The 14,997-nt window shown below is 38.4% G+C and overlaps 2 protein-coding genes across 2 annotated transcripts in view; one reads left to right on the forward strand and one right to left on the reverse strand.

Moving 5' to 3' along the window:
* LOC307157599 (uncharacterized protein) overlaps positions 1–14,997 on the forward strand; it is a gene marked incomplete at its 5' end in the record, with an annotated part of 117,895 nt that overhangs the window by 12,626 nt on the left and 90,272 nt on the right. The window lies entirely within an intron of this gene.
* On the reverse strand, positions 9,875–12,534 carry LOC307156959 (uncharacterized protein; the record flags this gene model as incomplete). The annotated part of the gene is made up of 4 exons (XM_079868689.1): positions 9,875–10,054; positions 10,937–11,024; positions 11,139–11,232; positions 12,531–12,534. The coding sequence occupies 4 exons, from the start codon at positions 12,532–12,534 to the stop codon at positions 9,875–9,877; spliced, it is 366 nt and encodes a 121-aa protein (XP_079724815.1).

The following is a 14,997-nucleotide window of genomic DNA, read 5'->3' on the forward strand; positions in this document are numbered from 1 at the left end:
TTCACAGAGTCCTGTCCTAAGATGGCCGCCGGTGATGCCGGTGTGGTGAATAATCGGGTCCGGCTGAAGAAATGGGTCCGGGCTGAGGACCCAAGCAATCCGATTGGTTCAAAGCCCGTTTTATGGGTAATCGCTTTAGTGCCTGGTTACAAATCATACAAAATCACTTTATTATAGAAGACGTTTGTACTACGTTATAACGAATCATTAATGTATTTAATGTATTCTAAAGTATACGTTTCATATACTAGTATTTAACCGAAGCTATAGATTGTGAAATTAAACATTTCTCGTTGGTAGTGTTTTTTAGTTAGCTTAGATAATAGCATAGCATACAGCTAACGTTATCCGATGATCGTGATTCGTGCTATGAGCTTTTCCTGAGCTTATACTGCACTGATACTGCCTTACCATATTCACAGCCATTCGTAATGCAATTATAATTATGTAATTATTTTGTACACTTTTATTTATTAAAATATTCTTAAAATAATGCTTATTTGTGTATATTACTATTTTTCGTATTACCAGTTTAGACATTTAAATAAATTACAGAATGCTAGCTATGTTTTGTGGGTATAAATATTAAATCTAGCCTTGACTAAAGAACAGTATAATAAAATTATGGAATCACAATTTTTAATGTAATTAATCAAACCCCTTAATTCATATAATAATCTTTTATTTGAAAGAAATAACATTTTTAAAGTATGTTTTGTGACAAAGTTATTTGTTATTAAGCAATGGGGCATAAAATGCTTTTTTATTACAAGCATGTCATTTGTGTACTGCAGGACAGCGGCCCTCCAGGACCGAGATTGGTGAACCCTGCATTAGATATTGCTTGATGCTGCAATATTTTTTTTTACCTACAAGAGTCTCCTAGGATAGAAGGAATGGGTGGATATTCCGGAGCAACTTGGCATTTCTGACTGACCATTTGCCATCTTGGTTTGGAGGGGGAAAAAAATCGAAGCACAACGGCTTGCCACTTGGTTTAAATATATAGGATGATGCACCAGGGTGGGTCCACTGAAGAGGATGATGTGCAACTATGCCATCAAAACCCGTGCAAATTTAAGAATTTTTTTTTTTAATAGCTGTCCACTGTAGTGACCACTATGCATGAAAGGGTTAATCCATATAAAACAGCGATTAATCTTGCAAAGTACGTTTTGGTGTTACTGCTATCATTACGTTAGTAATTCATTAAGTTAACTAAAAAGTGTCGCTATGTTGTGAGAAGGTATTCCTTTGCAGAGATCCCAACCGTAACTAAGCATTTAACAAACAGAAAAAAGTGACATCTCATTACCAGATGTTCTCCAGTCCTAAAAGTAAAACAAAAACACAAACAATCTGTATTTAAAAGATCTTTTAGAAAGTCATGGACTCTTTTGAGCCTTTGTCAGTGATACTCTGAAATACTTCCCATCCCATACATGAAAAAAATACATGCCATGTTGGTGATATCATATCATATATATATATATATATATATATATATATATATATATATATAAATATTCTTACATAGGCTATATAAAATAAAATGACACAACCCTGTCTCTTTTTGTTAAATTTCAGTTTTATTGATCAATAATAGCAATTATGAAAGTATAAGTAGCCATACAAGTCAAGAAATAAAGTAATTAAACGATTCAGTCAAACATAAGTCAGCAGGCTACAACGTTAAATATAAAAAGCCTAAATAATTTAACGTTATATAAAGTTATGAAACTAAAACTTTGCCCTCAGCCAAAACGATTTGCCAGGGAACAAAATATAGATTAATGATTTCAAAGATCGTCCCACAAGACGAATTATATCTCATGTTTAACCACTCCACTAGACTAGAGAGCAGCAGCAGCTCTAGCCGAGGTAAGGCTGTTCCAAGCGGGATACATGAGCGCTGAGCAACCGGTGATCCCTTGGATCTCACATCTCCGAAAACGTCAGATCAAATTTTTAAATAGGCGCTATCTGTATAAACAAACAACATATTTGAGCTTTAAACAACTACATTATCGACTGAAAAACTCTTAAAACTACATTTCGTGACACAATAACAGTAGTATTTTTAAATTTCGCGGTCTTTCTCCTGCTATTGACGCAACTTGAGATTTTAAATATTAGCTATAGAATATACACGATTTACATATACAATATAAAATTTAATTCAATCTTACCTTGCATATAGCAGCGGGATTTAGCATTCTACATAAAGCTACCACATAATAACACTAAAACAGCTCACGTTAGCTACAAGTTATCGCGAGAACAGATTTAGGTCAGGCATACTACTGGCATACTAATGGGGTCCTCAGCCCGGACCCATTTCTTCAGCCGGACCCGATTGTTCATCACACCGGAAGTGACTCCGCCTTAAGACATCTAGCCTTTATATGATATCTATGGGCGGAACTACATGGAAGCCTCCGTGGACTTACCCGTCCTATGTATATAAAGATAATAAATTCTTCGTTTATGAGGATAAGTCAGATCATTGGCAGAGGTAATTGTACACCATTGAGGACATATTTATGAATAAAAATATTGATTTTAGATAATAAAATACCTAAAAAGTTACTTATTGTCCCTTTAATCAAACAAAGGACAAATAAATCACTCACTGCTCTTGACTAAATAGGCTACCCTTTTCAACTTTACAAAAATATCCATCTATATTTAATTTATACAGTAATGAATATGCATTTTTTTCACATTTACTTTATTAAAAGTTTTATTATTACTTTTATTATTTTATTATTACTTTTATATAAACTTTATTATTACTTTATTCATATTGCTGTACCTGTTAGATCTACCCGAAAAACTCTAAACACTGTTTATTTCATTTGTAGCCTTTCTTTGTTCTATTGTATTTATTTGTCCTATTTGTAATGCTCTTATTTTGTTACTGACCGCTTACTTGTCTTTAATAATGTTTTAAATTCACATTAATTAGGCTGGTAGTTTTTGTTGTATCAAGATTGGATTAAATAATTGATATTTCACTGGGATCTAATCATCTGGGGCCTCATTTATAAAACTGTGCGTAGGAACCTTACTAAAAGTGTACGTACGCACAAAAGCCAAAAATGGCATACGCAGAAAAATATTCAGACTTATAAAACCGTGCGTACGCCAGAACCTGCGCAGAATTCACTTTATAAATCCCAGTCAGCGGAAGATTGTGCGCACATGCGTCTCCTCCCCGAAATAACCATATGGAGCTTACAACGCCTAGTTTTACTATGCAGATCCTCATCTGCATATCATTTGCATATGATTATTCATGGATTATTAATCATATGCAAATAATATAAACGGTACAAGAAACATTACATTAATACAAATCAAGTAGTTGTCTATCCTTGCCTTGTTTTTGAATAGCCTACATAAATCAAATAGTGTAAAATACATTTCAGAGAAAGTCTTTTCCACTTGCCGAATTGTATTTTTAATTGATTTATATTTTTAATGGAAACAGATAGGCCTTGGGCATTATTTGCACGAAACTATTTACTCAGACAATCTGGTATTATCATGATAAGCACTTATCTCTGTGGTTAAAACATTAAAGCACGCCACAGGAAAAGTGTTCAAAAACAATCGCATCCACAACAAATATTTCTATTGATTGAATCTAAAAAAAATGTTGTAACTTTTCAGTATGATTTCATGTTTAAGTGTTTAACTCCATAATTTGAATAGCATATTTAATCTAAATGTTTATCAGAAGTAAAACATTTAAACTTTATTTAAACTGCGTCAGTTTCACTAAACGGCCCAACGCGCTCGCTGGCGCGGACATTTAAGAAGGAATGGATATTTGCTTCAAGTGACAGGCTTGGTGAGTGAAATTATATTTGTATTATCTTTCTGTATTATGTTTAATTTTAATTCTAAATTCTAAAAGTGACCAAAAAGACATTTAACTCCAACTCACCATCGGTGTCGCCAAACTGCTCCGTCTCCAAAATGTGCGTACGCATGGGTCAGAGTTTGCGTTTAGGTGCGCATATTTTCACGTCAAGTTTTTCTTTACTAGTGCAAAAAATGCCCGTGCAAAATCAGTTTTTGTGTGTGTTTTTAGTAATTGTTGGTTTGGTGTGTTTGAGTGCTCATTGTTACAATTACACAGCAAAAGTTCAGTGACATTTTTATTTGTGCATGGTAGAAAGCACACAGTGAACTCCGAGAAAACGCTATGCTTGAGCAAACAGTTTGTGAATAGGCAACTACAAATGATGCCCGTGAAAGAGACTGTGAACGCATTGAATAGGATATGTTTAGTTGGTGAATAGCATAGGCTACTATTACACAGTAGCGATAACGTTAAGCGCACCAGAATGAAATATAATATTCAGAAGTAAACAGCATAGCTGACATATAGATTCAGTTTACATCCACAAATGAATAAGCGTGTCGATTCAGGGAGCAGTGCAAAGTGCCCGTGCAAAATCAGTTTTTGTGTGTGTTTGGTTTCTTGGTAAAGAAAACACATTTTTACTCCAATTAATCAAAATGGATTTATCACGTTTTGGAACCAAACTATAATATTCAGAAGTAAACAGTGTAGCTGACAGATTGTCAGAATGTTTATTTTTAAACCACAACCTTCTTGGGGCTTCTTTGACCGAAACAACTCTCTAGTGTCAGAATGTTTATTTTTAAACCACAACCTTATAAAAATGATATATTTAACGATATCTTTAGCATTTCTCATCCAAACAACGTCAAACTTGGCACTGCACTTACTCGTGCCCGTAGCGAGACACCTGTCAAGTTTGAAATCCATCGGACTAACGGTTCGAGAGATATGTGGTTAACAGACACACAGACAGACAGACAGACAGACACGCACACACACACACACACAGACAGACAGACGTTTCTGTAATTTATAGAGAGATAAATCCCACCTTTTGCGCAGGAACTGGCGTACGCATGTTTTCAGCCCCATTTTGTGCGTACGCAAGCTTTATAAATGAGGCCCCTGAACCGCTGACCCGATCCTCAGCACTGAGCCCTGCTGGAGCAGCTCTAGTCTAAATATGAGCTGTGGCTATTAAATGACAGATCAAATATGATAGAGCAATAATGAACAGTGACAGTAACAGAAGCTCATACAATGCATTTTTGGAAATAACTGAAAGAAATATATATTTGATGAACAAATTAAGCCAACTAATATGATTTATATTATTTTAGTTAGTTTATTATTTTAGTTTATCTACTAATACATTTAAAAATTACAAATGCAGTGATAATTCAGGGATCGGTATCGGTACTTGGTATCGGCGAGTACCAAAAATGAAAGTATGGGTATCGGACTCGTTCTACAAAAAGTGGTATCGGCGCATCCCTAATTAAAAAAAAAATTGTTGTTGAAAAATTACAATCGTTTCACACTAAATTAATCCTGCAGCCCGTCTGAGATATATAGAGAAAAAAAGTAGTGCTTAAAGTCCTGGAATTTTATTTAGCAGAATCAGTATGAACCCTGTGAACAGTATTCGGGCAGTGTGTCCCTTCAGCCACTGCCATCTCCATAACACTCAGGAGTTCCTGTAGGATTTCCTTGGGACGTTTGTAGTTGTATTTTAATATGATTATCAAGGTCTGTAAGAAGCCAGAAAATCACCTACTAGCTTTATTATTATTTATCATTATCTGTTTATTTTCTCTTCAAGATTTAGATTATCTCGAAATTAAAAATGTCTGGCATTTTTTGGAAAACAGCTAAATATCCAAAAACTGTATAACATGCATTTGAAACAAGTCATGACAGCATGTGTAAAGATTAGGCTGTTCACACAAGACATCAGATTTAGTCTAGATACAGTACAGCCTTACACAGTAATTATACTGTATTGATGACCGGATGTTCACACTATTGTATTGTTTTTCTGTAAGCAGCTCGTGTGGAAACAGATCAGGAGAAGACCAATAGACTTTGCCAGTCTGCTGTTAATGACAAACTGAAGACATCAAGAGAAAACTCAAGCAGCAGCGCTATGGGAAAAGACCACAGCGATGGGAAGAGTTTAAGGCCCTGTCCCATTTCTCCCCCCTTAAAACTTCCACTTGGTTTTGAGTGCCCTCGAAAGTAAGTCCCCTCAACGAGGGGAAGTGGAGTTGAAGATCTTTCCCTATGAAATGGGACACCACTATATGCAAATTAGCGCGGCAAACGAGGGAAACCTCACTACGTCACGCGCAGGAAACCTCACTACGTCACGCGCAGCGTCGTCTACTACCATTTTCATTCAGAAAAATGCCGGTTCCAGCTGTTGTGTTGCCTGTTGTGTGGGCTGTGTTCGTTTATCTACGTCTGATGAATCAACAGAGAAGACATGTGGAATATAGAAGACGCATTCGCCGTCTTCTTTGCCTTGAGGATTTATTTCAGGTATGTCCGATTTGTTTAAATATTTTGACATTATGTTTACCTCAGAAAAAAAAAATGTTTACCTCAGCTGTTGATGATTTAACGCTAGCCCAAATAGAATTAACTTACCTGTTTGTGTCGATAAAATAACACGACCTACACATTCAGGTCGTATAACGTTAGTTAAATCCAGGGGTGCGGGAGGTGGTTTTAGGTTGGGGGTGCTGATACAATAAAAATGTATCTTATTCATATACTTTTGAGTGGCTGCCAACGATTTTTTTCTATGAACACAATATTACATAAGTTAACACTCTGCGCGTGTTTAAAAAAAACGTAATTTAACATAAATAACACTTTTTAAATAGCCCACTTAAAGTGTTTATCACAAATAAAAGACTAAATGCTAAAAATGTTATTGTTGTAAATGTCAGGCTACTTGTTCATTGTTTTCCAGAGTGACCGTCCAGTGACATACTGCAGTTTGAATACCCTTGTGCCCATCCTACGCCTGTGGTTTGATGTGGAGTTAGAGATAAAACATGACTTCAGGTTAAATAGGCAGGTCATGCATGCCCTGCAGCGCCTGATGCAGAGAGAGCAGGACCATGGATGGGGCAATGAATTGGAAGTCCTGATATATGTCTATTGGCTTGCCCATGGACTTTCCTATCGTGTGGTGTCGCGAGTTTTCAGTGTGCCCAAATCCACTGTTCACAGAATTATTCACAAGGTGGCACAGTTCATTTGGGACAAACTACATAGAGCCATCGTCTTTCCGAAGCCTGCAGACCTGGACACTGTGGCTGATGGATTTGCCCAGTGTTCTGGAACGCCCGCCCTCAACAAAGCTGTAGGTGCTATTGATGGCTGTCACATAAGAATTAAGCCCCCATCAGTTCATCGCCTGGACTATTTAAATTACAAAGGGTTTTACTCCATAAACATGCAAGCCATCTGTGACTCTGCTGGAAAGTTCCTGGATATTTTTGTAGGCTATCCTGGTTCCGTACACGACACACGCATTTTGAAAAACAGTTATTTTTATCTGGCCAGAAATTATCCACCCAATGGATACTTTATCCTGGGAGATGGCGGATATCCTTGTTTGGAGACACCAATCTGCCTCATCACTCCATACAGGGAACCTGTGAATGGCCCAGTGCAAAGGAAATTCAATTACCACCAATCAAGGGCACGTTCCATTGTAGAGAGGGCCTTCGGAATCATGAAGACTCGTTGGAGGTCCACACTTTTCAGGGCCCTGGAGGTCAGTCCTACGTTTGCACCCCAGGTCGTAGCATCCTGTGCTTTCCTGCACAATGTTTGTATTGACAATGGAGATGTCCTGGAACCTGACAATGATGTGGCAGTGGACATCCTGGACCCAGAACCTCCCCTACAAGAAGCTCCTGAGGCACATGAGACACCAGGGAATGCCACTAGGGACAGACTTGCTGCCTTGATCAGCGCACAAGCCCCTCATTAGACAATTCTGATGAAAATTCTAAATAGTTCAACTCTCTGAGTGTGTTTTTTTTTTACATGCCCATGTTCTTTTGGGTTGTTGTAGTGTGTACATATGGTTCATTTTAACTTTAGTTCTATTAAACTTAATTATATTTTGAAAACATGTTGGTGATGGTTTCTTTTACAATGATCTCGATATGCAAAAAAAATATTGAACATTTTAATGACATCTTAACACAGCATAACTATTGTTGGGGCATTTTGTCCACAAACACAACATAAAATAACTATTGTTGGGGCATTTTGTCCACAAACACAACATAACTATTGTTGGGGCATTTTGTCCACAAGTTTTTCGAAGAGGGTTAAAAACCTTTCAGTTTGGGCCTCCGTTTCTTTGTGCCTTTCCTGCTCCTTAACAGATTCTGCTTGAAGAAAATCCAGAATGAGATTATTTCTTCTCTTCCTCTTAGAGGAGCTCGGAGTAGCTGGAGTGGTGGGTGGACGAGTAGTAGCTGGAGTTGTGGGACAAGTGGTGGTTGGTGTAGTGGGACGAACTGGGGTGGTGGGATGAAGAGTAGATACAGGCTACTGAAAATGTGAAAAATATAGATTTCTCGATTTTAATTGATTCTCATTTTTACGAAACGATATCGATTCTTAAATCCCAAGTAGAGCCCGACCGATACAGGATTTTGAAGGCCGATACCGATACAAATATTTGTTGGTTTTAAAATCCGATATTTCGATATATCGGCCGATATATATATATATATATATATATATTTTTTTTTTTTTTTTTTTATTATTTCAGAAACGCGCAACAAAACAACAACAGATTTCCCTAACATTAGTTATTTTTTAGTTATTTATGAGTTTTAACTAAAATAATATGATATTGCATTTTAAAAAGAAACTTGTTTCTTTTATTGTCACAACAGAACAGACGAACATCAAAATATAATTAGTCCCTACATTGTCTTATAAACTACCTTATAATTGCAATGTCAGCTTGCTTATCCCTTTACCTGCACTTTTTAAATTCTTTCCATCAAGCTACATCAAACCATTTTCAATCATCAGTTGCTGCCTGCCTTCTAAAACCTACTATTTAGAGATCTAAATCCATTATGTGACTCGTTAATGCTGCGGCTGAACGACAGTCTGCAACGTGTTTACTATTACTACTGTCTCTTTAAGAGCTGCGCGCAATGCGTCTAATATACACGCATTTGACAAGCAGATTTTCTCTCAATTTTCTCAAGTTTGCTTTCACTTTAGACATCACCGACTTTGTTTATGTAAACCTTGTGTGTATTGACAGTATTAGCACAAGACTCGAAAGATAACTTAGTCCAGTATCCAGGCGCTGGTAGACAGGCTTTTAGTGAATGTGAGCTTCACATGATGTACGCGCTGAGAAACAGTTAGAACAGCGCATCAGCACGCGAGTTAAATGTTTAACTGACAAGGCATCAAAGCACATGCAAATTATGAACTTTTGTGGACTGCAGTGTCCCTTTCCGATGCGTTAACATTTTATGTGAATATATACGTCGCGTTGTTCAGTATGATGGGCGCCAGAATAGCAACTGATAGAATGCGCGATACTAGGATATTTCTTCAAAAGCAGATCGTGGAGACATTTCAAATTACGTCTAGTTTCTTATGAAATTCAAAATCATAATTACCGTTTTGGCGCTGTGGCGTGAATAATAAATAAGTGTATTTTAAGTGTTTGTATACAAATCAGTTCATTTTTACCTTCAATATTATAGTAGGCTAATGAAGCCTATAGGCTACAACTGACTCCCATAGTTTACAATAATAGAAAGAGATTTGTTTTCCTTGAGAAAATTTGCAATGTATTGTACCTGATATCCAAAATAATCAATATTGAATCGAATCGAATCGTAAACAAAATCGAACCGAATTGCAAGCTTGTGAATCGAAATCAAATTGAATTGTGAAATTTGTGTCAATACCCAGCCCTAGTTCCTACTAGTATCAACTTACCATTAGCAATAATGTGGGGTCCTCTGCCGGCTTGAAAGAGGCCACAATCACAGGAGGATCTATAGCTGGCCTTCCCCCCAAAACGGCATGCATCGCCTCGAAGTATCGCCAGTTGGATACCGTTTTTTCTCCACTTTCTGTTCCTGAGCCTGTCTTTGGTGTTTTCAGGTCCTACAATAAAAAAGAAAAGAAAAAGAGAAACAAAAACAGCAGTTGTGAGAGGGGTGGCCAAGCCGGTATTTTCCTTACAAATGCTCTATAAAGGCATCATATGTCAACAAAAGGCTTTCAATTTCCAATACTCACATGCACTTTGTGCAGAGCGCTCTCACATGCGGCTGTGAGCAACTCCGTCTACGCGGTTAAATGTACTTGAATCTCAAAATGCTTTTATGGCACGAAAATGTAAACAGTCAGTTATATCTTAAGTTATTAAACAGACAGGACAAACCACATTTTATATTTCAAAAGAGATCTGTGCATTAGTGTGAATGCAGCTTTTCGTGTCTAAACTGAGAAAGAATAATCACTTACAGTTCTTGAATGCAAAAACGTTTAGACAGCCTACTCTTAAATACTGAAAGCAGTCTTTGTTTATTGCTTGTAATGTTTTTTTCCCCTCTTTGTTATTGATAGCTTTTATGTTTTGAAGCTATTCGTTTATATAGCCTATTTAAAATTCGTAACATGTTATTGTATTAATTTATTTTTTTAATGTGTAATTATTTTTAAAAGTAGCCTACTTATAACTACATACGTAATTAAATTAATATTTTAAGTTTTATTAATAAGATTAATTAATAAGAAAAAAAGTTGATCGGCTCATGAGGTGCCTAATGATTCTCATCCATATTTTACAAGATTTATTGCTTGTCTTTGTTGAATAATAGAAAATATAAAGAGCTTAAAAAATAACCGCATATTAAATCGTAATCGCAATATTGGTAAAAATAATTGAAATTAGATTATTTTCCAAAATCATTCAGCCCTAGTGTAAAGGATGTAAGATGTAGGTGATGAAGACATGCAACAGATCTCGATCCAAAGAATTACCTTGTAACGCTTCTTTAGATTCTCCCACTTCTTGCCTGCCTTCTCTCCTGTAATCCTTCCTTCCAGGCCCAGGTCTTTCACTGCTTTCCTAAAAAACATACAAATATGAGAATAGCTGTCAAAATGCATTGTAGCTGCCTGGGGGCTAGAACATTATCAGACATTGATATCAGTTATTGAAATGTACAATCTGGTCACTCACTCCCATAACAGTTTGGAGGCAAATTTTTTTTTGGTAAACTTCTCCTCATTCTCAGTCCAGAACCTGATGAGGCCAAAGGTCTGCTCGACAGTCCCTGAAATAAGAGTTGCTGCTAAGTAAATTGCAAGTTAACAGGAGAGAACTAAACAGATTTTTGGTCAATACAATCTGATGAGTGTGAATACATGCACATAACTATCCCAGTTATGATCAGGATATAAGTATCCATAAAAATATGCTAGAAATCTAATAAAGTAAGCAAATGTAAAATAACACAGCATAGTTTATTATAGATAGATTCATGCTTATTAAAGCTAAAGTTATTCATTCAAGAGCTGGGAGTAATTTTCTCTTCGCCTTTAGTTGTTTTATTCACATTAAAGGTGTAATCATTAGCAGGTTTATTAGACGCTGCCACTTTAAGACCGAATGCAGATCTAATAATTCACATTTTCTCCCAACTATTCCACAACTAACTCCCATTTAAGACATACAGTACATTTTTTTCTAATTTCAGAAGCCGTTTCACTCGGATATACGTCACAACAAGGAAAAAATGACATTCTCAACTTCCGTTTCATGCCGACTTTAAGTTAAACTAAAAGTACACATTGCAATCTTTCTTTCTAGGGCCGAATTTGATGAAAAATATCAATAATGAAAAGTTTGAGGTTAGGATTAGTGTAGTGTGACAAATGTAGATGTTGATTCGTGTTTAATTTGCGTTTTATGGATGAAAATGAGCTGTTAGGGTGTGGCTTGTGTTGATTTAACCCCAAATTGAAAACGAATTTACAATTAAACATATCAGCGATTTTTCAAAGGGTGAATAACATTAAAAATTAAATGTTTAGTGGGTTTTTTGTTGCATTTTGGATGTGTAATAGTGTAGTGCAGGGGTTCTCAACTGGTCCCACCCTGGGACCCACAAATTTTCCATGGTCATTAAGTCGTGACCCACTTTTTTAGAATTCAACCAACAAAATTTATTTTTCAAAAATAACTGTTGAATTTATAAGAAAAATTAATAAGAAACTAAGGAGGACCATGACAACTGCATGTACAAAAGTGAATAAAATCAATGTCAAAATCACTCAAAATAAAGTTTTCACCTAACTTTGTGGAAGTTAATGAGACAATTGGGGGATGTGCATTACTCTTGATAAGAGTTTCAAAGTCTGGGGTGACAGTAGACAGAGCTACCCTCAGATCATGCTCAGTGTCCAACCTGTTTCTCTGCTTTGACTTAAGCTGGACCAAGGTAGAGAAGCCACTTTCACACAAATAGGTTGTGCTGAATGGTAAGATCGTTTTGACTGCTAAAGTGGCGAGGGATGGATACTCAGTCACAGCCGCGGCGCTACCATTGGGCCCGGGTGGGCCTGGGCTCACCCATTTTAGGTCCATGCCCACCCATTTTCTACTATGGTTTTGTACGTTTCTTCATTCGGATCTATTTGCGATCCTTTCCATTCTAAACAAACAACGCAGTTTACATGCTTCGTCCTTGTTACATTATTCATTAAGATAATAATTATTAAATGCACGTGTAGCAGGATGGGTTATTACCCCTCCTAATTTTTTAATTTGAGGTTCGGCCAATGGGCTGGGACCATGGGTGTATAAGACCACGGGCTGCCAGTCATAGGCGTGCGTCACTTTTCGGGGCCGTGACGTCACCTGCGTGCCCTGCTGCTTGTGCTGGAGAATCAAATGTAGACATTTGATACGGTAAGGAAAGCATGTACGACGACGTTTGTGTAATGAGATTCCTGTGGGTTGCTTTAATCGAACGGGTACTAATCTGTATGCTTTATGTAGTCTAAAGTTCATCCGCGCTCTCTGCCGATGAGATATCTGGCTCCATGCATCTCTAGGAATTCGGGATATTAATCCCAGTGCAGCATCTGTTATTGTGATATTGTGTTTGCTCGAGCCGGAAGCTAGGGGGAGAATGAATGGCAGTGTAACACTTTCTGATTTGTTTATAGGTGCGTGACAAGGGCAATGGCGGCGTTCTGGTCAATTGTTATATGCTCTGTGCCTCATCATAGAGTTGCTGGTCGCTCTGACGCCCCGTGTTTCATCATAGAGTTGCTGTTCGCTCCAATGTTCCGTGTTTCATCATAGAGTTGCTGGTCGCTCCGACGCTCCGTCTCTCATCATAGTTGCTGTTCTGTTTCCATCGGATTGTTCCGTTTCTATGAGATTGGGACCCTCTCCATGAGTTTTTCCGTGTTCCAAGTGAACTTTGTCGTGCTTTCTAGGCTGTCTCAGTGATACGTTTTGAGTTTCTTTGATTTTCTTTTTTTGGTTTATTTCTTTAATTGATGTCAATGGTTGGGTATTTTTGAATTTGTATTTTGATTTTAATTTATTTGTGATTTATTTACTATTATCGTTTTCATCTAACCATTTCTACAGTCATTTATACTGCCAATTTACTTAATCATTTGTTCATATTAAATTTGAGATTGTTTTCTTTTGTTATTTTTTTATCTTGATTTGTGACGACACGGGTGGAACCGAGTAGTTGGTTTCTTCCTGGAACTGTATTGAGTTGCTCTTTGTTGGCAGGACCTGGGCACCCGGGGGCAGACGAGTGACCTTCTGGTGGTGGCATCCTTCACTGTGTGTCGTGGTCTTCTCTGACCTTGGTCGCTGTGTGTGTGCTAGTGTGTGTGCACTGTGATTTGAGTGATCTGTCATTAAGGGTGATATTCTGAACGTATACCAGGAAATCAAGATGGCCGCCACAGCACGGTCGCAGCAGTCTCGCTTGGAACATTGCAATTTTAACCCTATGTTTTTTAAACCTATAACTCGTTTAAAGACTGTTCAATGTTTTACTATCCTTAATCCACCTAGAAATGTGACATTCACTGTCCTGCTAACACTCTGCATCCTTTCCTGTTTGTATCGTCCCCTGTTTCTACCCAAGGAGAACGAAAGAGCTTATTTTCCAGTAGCTCGTAGTCAACTCCTTTTGTACTCCAAGTTTCTGGATGAAGGGCATTCAAGAGTACAAGAAACATACAGGAGAGAAAACGGGACGTGGAACATCCGAACTGCACTATTGCATTTTGTAGTAATGATTCTGCTGGCAGGGGATGTTGAACTAAACCGCAGGGGCTGGTGGCAAAGCACGACGGGCTAGCTACGCCGACGCTAATGCCACCAGCTGTGTGGCTCGGGCTAGCGTCGAAATTACTACAACCTGCAGCGGAGCTCGGGCTACCACTGGAGCATTGGCAACCTGCAGTGGTCCACGGACTGGATCTGGAGCTATGTCCACCTGGAGCGGGATACGGGCTAGCATTGGAGCAACACTCACCTGCAGCGGGCCTCGGGCTGGTGTTGGAGCCGTGTCCGCCTGCGGTTGGGGGCGGGTTAGCACTGGAGCTTCCACATCCAGTGGCGGGCCGCGGGCTAGCGCCTGAGCCACGAACGCCTGCAACTGGCGGCGGGTTAGCATCAGAGCTTCCATCTCCAGCGGTAGGCCACGGGCTGGCGCCTGAACCACGAACGCCTGTGACTGGCGGCGGGTTGGCATCGGAGTGTCCGCCTCCGGCGGCGGGTGGTGGGCTGGCACCTGAGACACGGGCATCGGCAGCTGGCGGCAGGCTGGCATTGGAGCTTCCATCTCCAGCAGCGGGTAGTGGACTAGTATCGGAGCTACGACCACAAGCAGCGGGGTTCACTGGACTAGCGACAGGGCTGATAAAGCTTCCACCACCAAAACCTACAACTATTAAGGTATCAAACAGACAATTGCAAACTAAACTTTTACAAACTGTTAACCATGCGAAAATTCTATGGGACCCTGAAGCTAAACCAAAGGGGATTTTTGGTGGTCACA

The sequence above is a fragment of the Squalius cephalus genome (genome assembly GCF_949319135.1).
Source record: "Squalius cephalus genome assembly, chromosome: 4".
NCBI lineage: Eukaryota > Metazoa > Chordata > Actinopteri > Cypriniformes > Leuciscidae > Squalius > Squalius cephalus.